This window comes from Plutella xylostella, chromosome 2 (assembly GCF_932276165.1).
Source record: "Plutella xylostella chromosome 2, ilPluXylo3.1, whole genome shotgun sequence".
NCBI lineage: Eukaryota > Metazoa > Arthropoda > Insecta > Lepidoptera > Plutellidae > Plutella > Plutella xylostella.
In genome coordinates this window covers 606,685-617,835 of record NC_063982.1, presented here as the reverse complement: position 1 = coordinate 617,835, position 11,151 = coordinate 606,685, and the positions used below count along the sequence as shown (strand labels likewise).

The window sequence follows — 11,151 nt, the reverse complement described above, 5'->3', positions numbered from 1 at the left end:
TAGGTAGGTACATTTTAAATATAAATATCCACACCCAAGACCCGAGTACAAATATCTGTCTTTAAACAAATATCTGCCCCAGCCGGGATTCGAACCTGGGACCTTCGGCATAGCAGTCAGGGCCACTAACCACTACGCCATTCGACCAGACGGTACTTATGATACCTAATACTTGATACTCGTATTACTGATACCTAATATTACAATACAACACGGTTTTTTAAGAAGCAACATAAATGCTAATGCTTTTAGCATTAAGTCCGCCCTTTGTAGGTACTTTAATTTATAATATTTGTACAATAAAGAGTTAAATAAAAATAATAAAAGAAAACATTCGTAATTAATGCATTTATTTATAATGAATAAGTATTTACAAGTAATAGAAGGTATCTACACCTTAAAACAATGATCCTACCAATTATGTAGACTGGTAGCCAAAGAATACAAATAGAATATGATCACCACTTTACTTATTCCAAAACGGCGATATGGTTCGCAACCTATCACGTGAGTACCTACAACTGTGCTGCGAAAAGTGCGTGGCTCGCTTGTGAGCCACCTCTGACTACCCCTTCGGAGATTACAGTCGTGAGTGCATATGTAATATGTCACCACTTTAAAACAGGGCATATAATTGAAAAACGTTGAATGATACTCAAACCCGCCCGTGTAGCAATGTCTTAGAAATTAAAATAATTATAAAAAATGCAATTATCGTATACGATTGGCAGCGAGAAAAATTACTTTGAAACAATAGGTACGTAATATCTAAAGAAACGCACAAGTCGTAAAACAATATCAAAGTTAGGGATAACTTTTCATACTTATTTACACTATAATATACATACAGGTTGGTACAGCTAAATTACTTTGGAGTCGTTTTTGCATTATATGAAGTGGTATTTCTGTATGTTTGACGTTTTAACATAATATAATATCCCACTTTTGCCTACTGTTCCTTTAAAGACATAATTATAGGTTTACTGACAAGTAGTTAAAATTTATATTTCATTGGCATTGATCGGATTTTTTATTTTTCCCGTAATAAGTGGGATATTATAAAGTGATAATCTTACGCAAAAATAAATGTTCTTCCACTATACCTCATGCAATATTGCCGACGCCTAATAAACAAGTAAGTTATTATTTTGTAGTTTAGATACAAGTGCTTAAAAGGAGTAACAGCAGTGGTTGGGTGATAGAGAGAGGACTGTGTTATGGTTCTCTTTAGAAAAGGCGTTATTTGAAATACTATAAATATCTTGCCTGATGTTTATCTAGCCTTAAATTTGACAGCCCCGTAACTTTATAAAAGTCACTAAGTTGTACTGAACAAAAAAATATTATCGCTGATTTTCAATAACAAGTTTTTCACTGCTGTATATGCTGCCAATGACGATCTGAAAATGAGTAAATAAATCAATTAGTACTTGCAAATATACAAAACTTAACTGTACTTATTAAGCACACATTCAGGTGGAATTTCACCAAAAACTAATCGTATTTAGTGGCCTGTCAAACGTTTGTCATTACAAAATGTATTTAAAATTAGATTTAAATACAATTTTAAATATGTTATGTTATATTATTATATTTTCATATTTTTTAGTATATAAGATAATAATTGCAGAATTAGTTTATAGATTTACATAGCTAAGACATAGGGCACAAAAGTAAGGGGTATACCAGTAATGGAAAAGACTATGGACGGTGGATGTCATTAATTTGACAAAGGCAACTGTCCATCTGCAAATAGGTATCAACTGAAGATGAACAGGCAGCTTTAGTCAGGTGAGAAATAAAAAAAAAATAAAAAAACACGCACTCACGCCTTGTACTAATGTACTCCCTTGCGGGGTAGGCAGAGGTGCATTGCTGCACCCACTTTTCGCCAGAGTGTTATGTAGTCATTTTACGGGCACATCCAAGACCCGAGAACAAATATCTGTGTTTAAACAAATATCTGCCCCAGCCGGGAATCGAACCCGGGACCATCGGCTCAGTAGTCAGGGTCACTAACCACTACGCCATTCGGTCGTCCATTCGTGAGAAATAATAATGAAACATTGAAGTTGTTCATAACAATACCTGTCTGCGAATAACGGCCAGGTTCTCAATAGCATACTCCATCTCCTTCCTTATTATCTTCTGGTCGGTCAAGCCTTTGCTATCTTTGAAAGCATCCTGGATTCTCCTAAAAGCGTAGCATCTGAAATGATTTGTTACAAAGAATAAACTACTTATATTCAACTGAATAATGTTAAACGGAAGTAGATGTTCATATAAGTAGTTAGCTTAGTTGTCTACATAGCACATATTGATGCAAATTTACATGTTATTACAGCTGTAGCTTCCGGTTTCTTCATTAGCGAGTTTAAATTATTAAAGTTTTAGGTTATGTAATGGCAACTGAAGTTATTGTAATAATAGTAAATTACCTGTAATTGTAATTGCTGAATTTCTGTGACTCTCTTAGCATCTCTTTGTAGAGCTTGAGAATTTGAGTTCTTGTAGCCATGGTTCTTTTGCAATTTTCAGTAAAATCCAGTAAAATGACGGCCTAGAAACCGAAAAACAAACAACAATGACAGCTGACAGTTCATTTCATCTTACATTTGACAGTGACAGTTCACTTGACAGATGCCTCTATTGATAATAAAAAAAATTAAAAAAAAAAAACACGCACTCACGCCTTGTACTAATGTACTCCCTTGCGGGGTAGGCAGAGGTGCATTGCTGCACCCACTTTTCGCCAGAGTGTTATGTTAGTCCCAATGTAATAGGGGGCGGGCCTATTGCCATTTTACAGGCACATCCAAGACCCGAGAACAAATATCTGTGTTTAAACAAATATCTGCCCCAGCCGGGAATCGAACCCGGGACCATCGGCTCAGTAGTCAGGGTCACTAACCACTACGCCATTCGGTCGTCTAAATTGATAATCGATTTTGCTAATCTTCGAACGTGGAGCAAGAAGCCAAGAAGTCGAAAGATGGTTTTAGTTGCGGGAATAGACAATCCCGAAATATCGGGATTATCCGATTTCTTTTATAATAATATCATAAACCCAAGTTGTACTAAAATGCCACTTTTGTAACGTGTTACTAACACGTATTACAAAAGAATGAGCCAAAGATGGACTATATTTGCATATTTTTTAGGTTGATACACGTGTTGAGATGAAAATTCGTGATTTTCCACACAAAGTCATATTACCTACTACGATAAATATCAAGAGACCATTGTTAAGTTTTTTTTTCTTGCATGAATGAACTGGATACATACTTCCACAAGCTACAGACGTTTATTTGTAAATAAAGATTATTCTTATCGATTTTGTAGTTGATAGGTACTATTCTAATGTAAAGTGTTTGAGAAATTATGAAAAGGTTAGGTATAACAGCTAATGTCTACTCTATTCTATTCTACTCTCTGTGTGAGTATATAAGTTCCTGCACCTGGCTCTCTCGAATGGAACCCTTGTACAATATCCCCTAGGTCTTAACTGCATTTCTTAGCTTGGACCATTTTCTACCACGCTGGTCCACTGCGGGTTGGTGTGTTCACATTATCTAGATGGCTTAGTGGCTTAACGTCGGGCCGTCGCTACGCCGCTCCACGCCTACAAGCTACTTTCGGCACGCCGCTCCCGCCTACAGAGGACTTTCACTACGCCGCTCCGCAATTTTATTTACTTAAGGGCATGCTATGTCGAAATATTTAATTCCTAACATTGTATTAAAGGTTTAAACTGTATGTTTTGACTTTAACTTACTATGTATTAGTAGGTAAATATTGTATTATATTATATACGTAGTATGTTTAATATATGTATTGTATTAGATACATACATATAGTATAATATGATTTATATAGTATATAGGTTAGGTATATGTAAGTACATTTCATATACCTATGTTGTATTGCTCTATCTACTGCATTTTTTTATAGACAACTATTTTGGGAAAAATCTTTATATATAAAAAAAAGTGTAAGGTGTTTTGGGGAGTTGTTTTAGGTAGGTATATTTTTGTATGAGAGCAGAGGATATTTTTGTGAAAAATACTGGTAGACAATTTAAGATTTGGAAATTTAAATCTGTAAATATCTCGGCAATCGTAAATCGTAAGGTGCTTTGGGGAGTTGTTTAGGGGGGGAGTTGTTTTAGATATGTTTTTGTATGAGGTCAGAGGTATATTTTTGTGAAAAATACTGGTAGACATTTTAATTTGGAAATTTAAATCTGTAAATATCTCGGCAATCGTAAGGTGTTTTGGGGAGTTGTTTAGGGGGAGTTGTTTTTGGTATGTTTTTGTATGAGGTCAGAGGTATATTTTTGTGAAATATACTGGTAGAAAATTAATTTGTAAATTTAAATCTGTAAATATCTCACTCAGCAATCGTAAGGTGTTTTGGGGAGTTGTTTTAGGGAAGTTTTTGTATGAGGGCAGAGGTATATTTTTGTGAAAAATACTGATAGACAATTGGAAATTTAAATCTACCTGTAAATATCTATGAACTTGTGCATTATATGCATAGTATATACGTGATTTTTTTAAATACATACAAGTAATGAAAAAGTTACAATATTGAAGTACATTTCAAAATTGTAGCTATACTAAATCATATCAGTATATATTATTATGTCATGTATACCTGCATCATTTATTTATTGATTATTTTGTACACTTCTTTGATCATAAATATCTTTCATCCCTATGGTTTTCTTGAAAAATCGCTTTAAGCGATAAGACTGCCAGTTTTGTACATATGTTAAGTTATGTTTCATATGTGTGTGTACAAACGAAGAATATTCTATGTATCTATGTATCTAATATTAGTAAAAAAATAAATGTTTATAGGAGGGCATCCCCTTAACTTGAAAATGTTACGCGCGGCATAACGAAAGTACTTCATAAGCGAGGAGCGGCGTAACGCAAGTAGGTTGAAAGCGTAGGCTCGGAGCGGCGTAGCGGCGGCCCGACGTTAAGCCAGCAACATGTGGTAAATCTAAATACGAAAGTTTCCTCACGTTGTTTTGGATGTTTATGGTATACCTACATCGCACTTAAATTCCAAGAACTCATTGTTACACGTCAGCGCCGGGATTCGAACCCGTATCGGCGGGAGAAACGGGCGCTTATTCGACTGAGATACCACCAATGTATTTTACTTAAGTACATGTAGTTAAGCCATGTTATCGTATACTTAGATTTTTAGGTTCTTATTTCATTTAATTACGTAGGTACTAGTGATGCCACGAATAGTGATTTGGCCGAATACCGAATACCGAATATTCGGCCGGCGCTCGCAGCCGAATACCGAATATTCGGCTACCGAATATTCGGCAGGTGATCCAGTGTAATTCAATAAGTTGAAGTTATATTTAAAGAGTGTTTTCTTAATCTTACGGCAGATCCGTACAAAAGGTGGTCAACCAACTCGAACCAGTAGCAAACCTCATAATATTTTTTTTTAAATACCTGTGTCTCAGTAGCAGCAATCGTCTTTTTCGAACAAATGCCGTAATACTTGTCTTTATTCATCACGATTTGCCTTTAATTAATTTTAAATAATACTGATGATGTATTCAGGTTTTCGCAATTAATGATTGTTTGACAGTTAATTGTTTCGATTAAATTGATTTTTTATTCTCTTTTAAAAAAGTAGCAAATATCTTATATTTGCTACTTTTTTAAGTATTCGGTATTCGGCCGAATACTACTTACTATTCGGCCGAATACCGAATACTGAAAAAACTGGCCGAATATGCCGAATACCGAATACTTGCCGAATATTCGTGGCATCTCTAGTAGGTACCTACATAATAGTAGGCTCTCGACTGTAAAGCTCGAAGTGGTAGACGGAAGTGACGCGCCAGCAGGTCACCCACTTTTTCTGAAGGTGTCGCGGGCTGTATCGTTTTGGAATTAGTGACTATAATGTTCTTTTTATCAAACCAAATAAACTTTCAACAATGCAAGGAAAAGGAATAAAAATTTCTCTCTTTATAATCACCTCTATACTTACTGCAAAAAGAACTTAATGAATCAGGAAAAGCTAAATCAGTTTTACGCCAGAAGTTGAATGAATAACAAAATTTTGATTAATTTATTCATGTTATGAAAGAATGTTCTTCAAAATTATTTTGTTTTCGTTTTTTGGTACGATTGTTCATGGTAAACTTTCCAAAGATGCATTTAAAGGACAATGTAAGTACATTTTTGAAGTACCTAGGTATGTCTGAGGGTATCCATATTGTATTCGGTAAAGTACTTAAAGGCTTTATAGCAATTGCAAAAATCATGGCATCATAACTGAGCACCTATTTATTCTTATAAAAATTGTGTTCGAAAGTGTAAAAAGGGAGAGATTCAGGGTGGCATATTATCAACGACACTTGTTCTACGCCATTAGAAAAAAAACAGGCTTCTACAGTGCTAACTAAGTATCCCTTCTATGACTATGGTTCTGTACTTCTGCATCCAGATTGCACGGACCCTCGCACGAACATGAGGCACGAGGCGTACTCGGAGTGGGCGGACGCGTACTCCTGCTCTCGACACCGCTGCCAGCCGGGGGGGCGCAACCTCGCCATCTACACCGTGGGGTAACACTAGTTTAACACTAGTTTAACACTAAAGTCATAGGGTTGTGTGGAAATTTTGAATATGCCAAAAAACCGGTGACAGGTAGGAAGTGAAGAGTTGAAGACCTATATTAGAGATTCACTTTTAGGTGCATAAAAGGAGCCTCCTTGAGTGACCTATCACTGGTTCTTTATACATATACTTACATCCAGCGCAACCTGGGCGGTCAGCGAATTACTGTCTCGGAATCGGAGTGGAAATTATTTGTGTCAAACCATGGCGCTCTTGCGTTTGTCACCAATACGATAATAATAAGATTTGAGAGAGAATTTTACTGGTTTTTCAGCAGATATGAAAAATTTTTGATGTTTTATCCAGATGCAAACGCGTAGAACCTCCAGAATCAGCGATAGAATGCGAAGAGGTAGTTGAGGATACCAACATGCAGTTTCCATACTGCTGCACACGACTGAGGTAAGTACCAAGTGAAACTTTATAATACAAATAACAATTACAGTTAATTAGTTACAAATAAGAAATCAATTTGGATAGGTAAGTACTACCGTTTTAGAATCGGTGTCAGGGCAAAAATCACACTTCTGTCAGATTTCAAGGAATATCACTTAGTTAGTTAACGGGAGATACTTTAATACCTGAACAGCATTATGCCCTGTCTCCAGATGCCTGGTGGTGGTCCGAGGGGAGGTCTGGACGCGAGTGCTTGGTCAGCCGTGGGAGAAGCTGCCGTCAGCCCCCTGGAGCCACATGTACAAAATGAAGAAACCCCCTCCGCAAGACGAGCAGCCCGTGGACTTGAAGTATGGAACCACCAAACTTCTTACTTTCGAAGGTTTTTTGGTAACCCTGGACCGAAAAAAGAGGTGTTAGTTTGACGAGTGTATCTTTTTTTGTGTATGCACTTAGTTATATTTTACGGGTGACGTAAGGGAGATTTTTATTAGTCTTGTGACTTATGTCTAATAAATATCAAAAAATATACATAAGTAGAGATTTATTTAAAAAAAACATATACATAAAGGATTTGATACCTATTTCTCTACCAGTTTTACCATAAAATCGATTTGGTGCCTGCATGAAATAATAGAAAAAATCCATTATATTTCAGAAAAGCCGACATAGGCCCTGTGTTTGAGCTCTCAGAAAGTGAAAAGGGTACTTTCAGGAGTAAATCATTGAGGAAAAGTAATCCGAGTGACTATACGGGAAAACCTCAGATAAAGGAATCTGAAAACTTGATGCAGGATCTTATGATGGTAGGTCATTGAAAAAATAATAGACTAGGTACATCCCTATCTGCATATATATCAGCATTATTATGTGCCGAAGAATATAATTACTTTAAAACACAACTAATATTAGATGCAAATTTATGAAGTCACGAATTTTGCCCCATATTTTAATACTTGTAAAAAGGTACTTAACTACTTACTAACATATAATTATTTTTATTTCAGAACACAATGTACAATAACTCTTTTGAAAAACCAAATAAATCGTAAGTTCATATGAATACGAATAAATTATTAGTTATTCACTAGATATTTACCTACCTACCTACCAAAATCCCGGATCATCGGGATTAATCGCGAACATCCCTTTTTCAAGAATAGTATTATTTCTCTATGGCTTAGTGCCAGATGCCAGTTTGGTTGACTTTTGACACATCAGTCAAGAATTTTATATGGAGATGGTGTATAGGTACCAAATAGGTACAGTGCCACAAACTTATCTGTTCCGGTGACAGCTCACGTAAATGTGTAATATTTCTTCATTCTATAATATTTTAAGTTTGCCAGTAGTGGTAATTCGCTCTTGTGATTTTAATAAACCTATCTAATCTATATGAATATATAATTCATTAGTAAATAATGAGATATGGATCGATTTAGTTCGCTCTCACCGGAACAGATAAGTTTGTGGCACTGTACCTAATTGATGAACCAACACTGGTCGGTTAGATAACCGACTATGGAGAAATTACCACTTAAATCTTACTGAAAGCTAAAAGCCTAAAGTAGGTAAGTACCTACCTAGTTATTATTTTGAGTATTTTTCTATACTTACAGCCGCAGAAAATATGAGCATCCTCCAGCCGATGACGAAATAGCGGTAGACGATGACGCCCTAGCTGAGAAACAAGAAAAGGTATGTGTAGGTAACTACTTACCTATTAATCGCTTAATAATTATAAAAAACTCTAGGAGCCAGTATTAAAAGTTTTTTAATGAACTGGGAAATACGACCATACGACTACTTACTATGAGTATACTGAATGGGACGAATTCAGGACATAATATTTAGCGCCCTAAATGAATGCACCCCTTGGGAGGATCTGAAAGTGGAATCCGGGTTTTAGGAATAATTTTGAAGTTATTAGATAATATTAAGATAGAGCTTTGCAAAAGACTAACCCTCTTTCGTTAAACTAGGTCTGAATGTACCTACATTGATACTAGTTTGATGTGGAAGGCCAGGGATACTATGAGTTATAATGCCTTAGGAGAGAACTTTGTCCAATAGAAGACAGTTAGTGTGTCGCAAGCGGATATTCTAAGACCACAACGCCATGTTGTTTTTGAGTGCACGAATTATTAAAATCATAACTTTTCCAGCAGGAACCATTCTGGCAGCTTGATGAAGAAGGAACAAGAAAATCACAAGACGATACTGGCGGAGCAAACGATGATTTTAAGGCAAGTAATTACATATATTAATAAATTATTATTTGTAAATAACGTTTTACGTTTAAGGGCCACTTGCAGGAACATATTAAATCTAGATTTATTGTCAAATCTCGATTTAAGCAACGTCACTCCATATAAAATTTGACACAAAATCGAGATTTAACAATAAATCAAGATTTAATAATATGTTTCTGCAAGTGGCCCTAAGTGTTTAACCTAGAGTTTAAACGGTATAAATACCTATTATATACTTATTTTTTTAGTAAGTAGTAGAAACTTCCAGCTATCGTACCACGACCGACACATTAGCAATTAACAATCATCTGTCATATCCATACAAGTTACCTACCTATGTCAGATTTGAAAAGCTTCCATAATAAACAACACTGCGCTTCAATTTGTAGATGAACCGTAATGAGGACCATACCCCACAAGAAGAGGAGGATCAACAGAACAGCGTGGTGGGGACATCCCCAAACTTGCAGACCCTAGTAGACGCCATTGGGTCGAGAATGCGGGGCATTGAAAGCGTGGTCCAGAAGATGAGCAATAAAGTGCAGAAGAAAAAGGAGACTTTGGCCACATCGGAATTGAAGTAAGTTTGTGCAAATATATTTCATTGCCTGCTGGGTGTAGGATTTTCCAAGGAGCTCCACAACATATTGGCCTTCCTCATTCAACAACAGCCCAGTCAATATACATATTATTATACTTAACCATACTTATACATAACTAATTTACCTACTTACCTACTAAGATAAGTACCTACTTCTTTCAGTCCATATTGGATGATGATTTATGGTATCACCCTTGTATTAAGTCCACCTGATTGTAGCTACATCTAGGTACTTATATAAATTTTGCAATAAAGAAATAAATAATTATTTTCTAAAGATAATGTTCTATTCCAGGTTGTCCAAGGATCGGAGGACCAAGTACCTCCCCATAGCAACAGACTTCAGCACGGATCCTCCATTATTTGTAAGTGTCAAATTACAGTGATTTCAGGTTTACTCGACGGAACGACGAACGGAGCAAAAACTCGCACTCCCCATACTTAAAAATTCGAATAAGAGACTTTAAACCCCTCGAATGGAGCTTATTACTATTACCTATAAGATATTGTACCTAATGTCATTGTGTTGTTAATATTGTACCTACTCTTTTACCAGGAACCGGCAGAACCAGTTTACATGGCACCAGTACCGACTGAGGGGACTCGCCGTAGAAGCATCGTACGGAAGTTAATAGTCGATACTTCAGATGAAACTGATAATCAACGCAAAAAGCACAAGCAAAAACATGTGAAGATCATAAAGATGGCCAAAAAACATCATAAAGCTGATAAAACGGACAAACGCAAAAGATTTAACAAAATTCATTTGAATTCGGTGGAGGAAACTGGGGGAACGTCGGTGGATGATAGCCAGCAGGAGTAAACAAAATTATTTATTAATAAACTGTTTAGGTGTAAGGTGTTTTATAAATGGCTTTTTATTGTTTTTATTTCACAATTCTTGCAGTGACAATGATCTTAGTGGTAACACTGGTAACGCAATCGCTATATATATATATATATATATGAAGTGATAATGTTTGTGTCATTAATTTATACAAATTTAGTAACTCTACCTAGAGTACGAAGCACAGAAAAATACATTTATTGTTACCTACTTAGTTAAGTAAATATTTAAATGCCTATCCTCATAATGCGGTCATTAATAACAACCAACCAAATTATGTAAAAAAAGGATTGTATAAAAATAATATAATAATAAAATGTAACTCCCAGTCCGGCCCTGTATCGTAGTTCCCTTTTTAATAAAAAAAGGGAGAAAAATCTCGGAATAAGAACA

At 35.8% G+C, this 11,151-nt stretch overlaps 2 protein-coding genes across 3 annotated transcripts; one reads left to right on the top strand and one right to left on the bottom strand.

The window, feature by feature from the left end:
- Window positions 1-333: 333 nt before the first annotated feature.
- Window positions 334-2,599, bottom strand: LOC105382246 (LYR motif-containing protein 4). Its single transcript, XM_038110447.2, has 3 exons — window positions 2,439-2,599; window positions 2,089-2,209; window positions 334-1,400 (listed from the first exon to the last, which is right to left on the bottom strand). The coding sequence occupies exons 1-3, from the start codon at window positions 2,516-2,518 to the stop codon at window positions 1,344-1,346; spliced, it is 258 nt and encodes an 85-aa protein (XP_037966375.1). The 5' UTR covers window positions 2,519-2,599; the 3' UTR covers window positions 334-1,343.
- A 3,314-nt stretch (window positions 2,600-5,913) lies between these two features.
- Window positions 5,914-10,778, top strand: LOC105382256. 2 transcript variants are annotated; one of them, XM_048623352.1, is made up of 10 exons: window positions 5,914-6,610; window positions 6,969-7,064; window positions 7,271-7,408; window positions 7,717-7,864; window positions 8,066-8,106; window positions 8,678-8,756; window positions 9,227-9,304; window positions 9,700-9,890; window positions 10,207-10,276; window positions 10,468-10,778. In XM_048623352.1, the coding sequence occupies exons 1-10, from the start codon at window positions 6,513-6,515 to the stop codon at window positions 10,732-10,734; spliced, it is 1,206 nt and encodes a 401-aa protein (XP_048479309.1). In that variant the 5' UTR covers window positions 5,914-6,512; the 3' UTR covers window positions 10,735-10,778. The 2 variants fall into 2 exon arrangements, with proteins under 2 accessions (XP_048479309.1, XP_048479254.1); XM_048623297.1 differs by having other exon boundaries at window positions 9,224-9,304.
- Window positions 10,779-11,151: the final 373 nt, after the last annotated feature.

Coding starts and splice junctions, on each gene's coding strand:
- LOC105382246 (XM_038110447.2), bottom strand. CDS start 2,518: ATGGCTACAAGAACTCAAATTCTCAAGCTCTACAAAGAGATGCTAAGA. Junction 2,210..2,438: donor TTCAGCAATTACAATTACAG/GTAATTTACTAT, acceptor AAATCATTTCAG/ATGCTACGCTTTTAGGAGAA. Junction 1,401..2,088: donor TGGCCGTTATTCGCAGACAG/GTATTGTTATGA, acceptor ACTCATTTTCAG/ATCGTCATTGGCAGCATATA.
- LOC105382256 (XM_048623297.1), top strand. CDS start 6,513: ATGAGGCACGAGGCGTACTCGGAGTGGGCGGACGCGTACTCCTGCTCT. Junction 8,107..8,677: donor TTTGAAAAACCAAATAAATC/GTAAGTTCATAT, acceptor CTATACTTACAG/CCGCAGAAAATATGAGCATC. Junction 9,891..10,206: donor TTGGCCACATCGGAATTGAA/GTAAGTTTGTGC, acceptor GTTCTATTCCAG/GTTGTCCAAGGATCGGAGGA.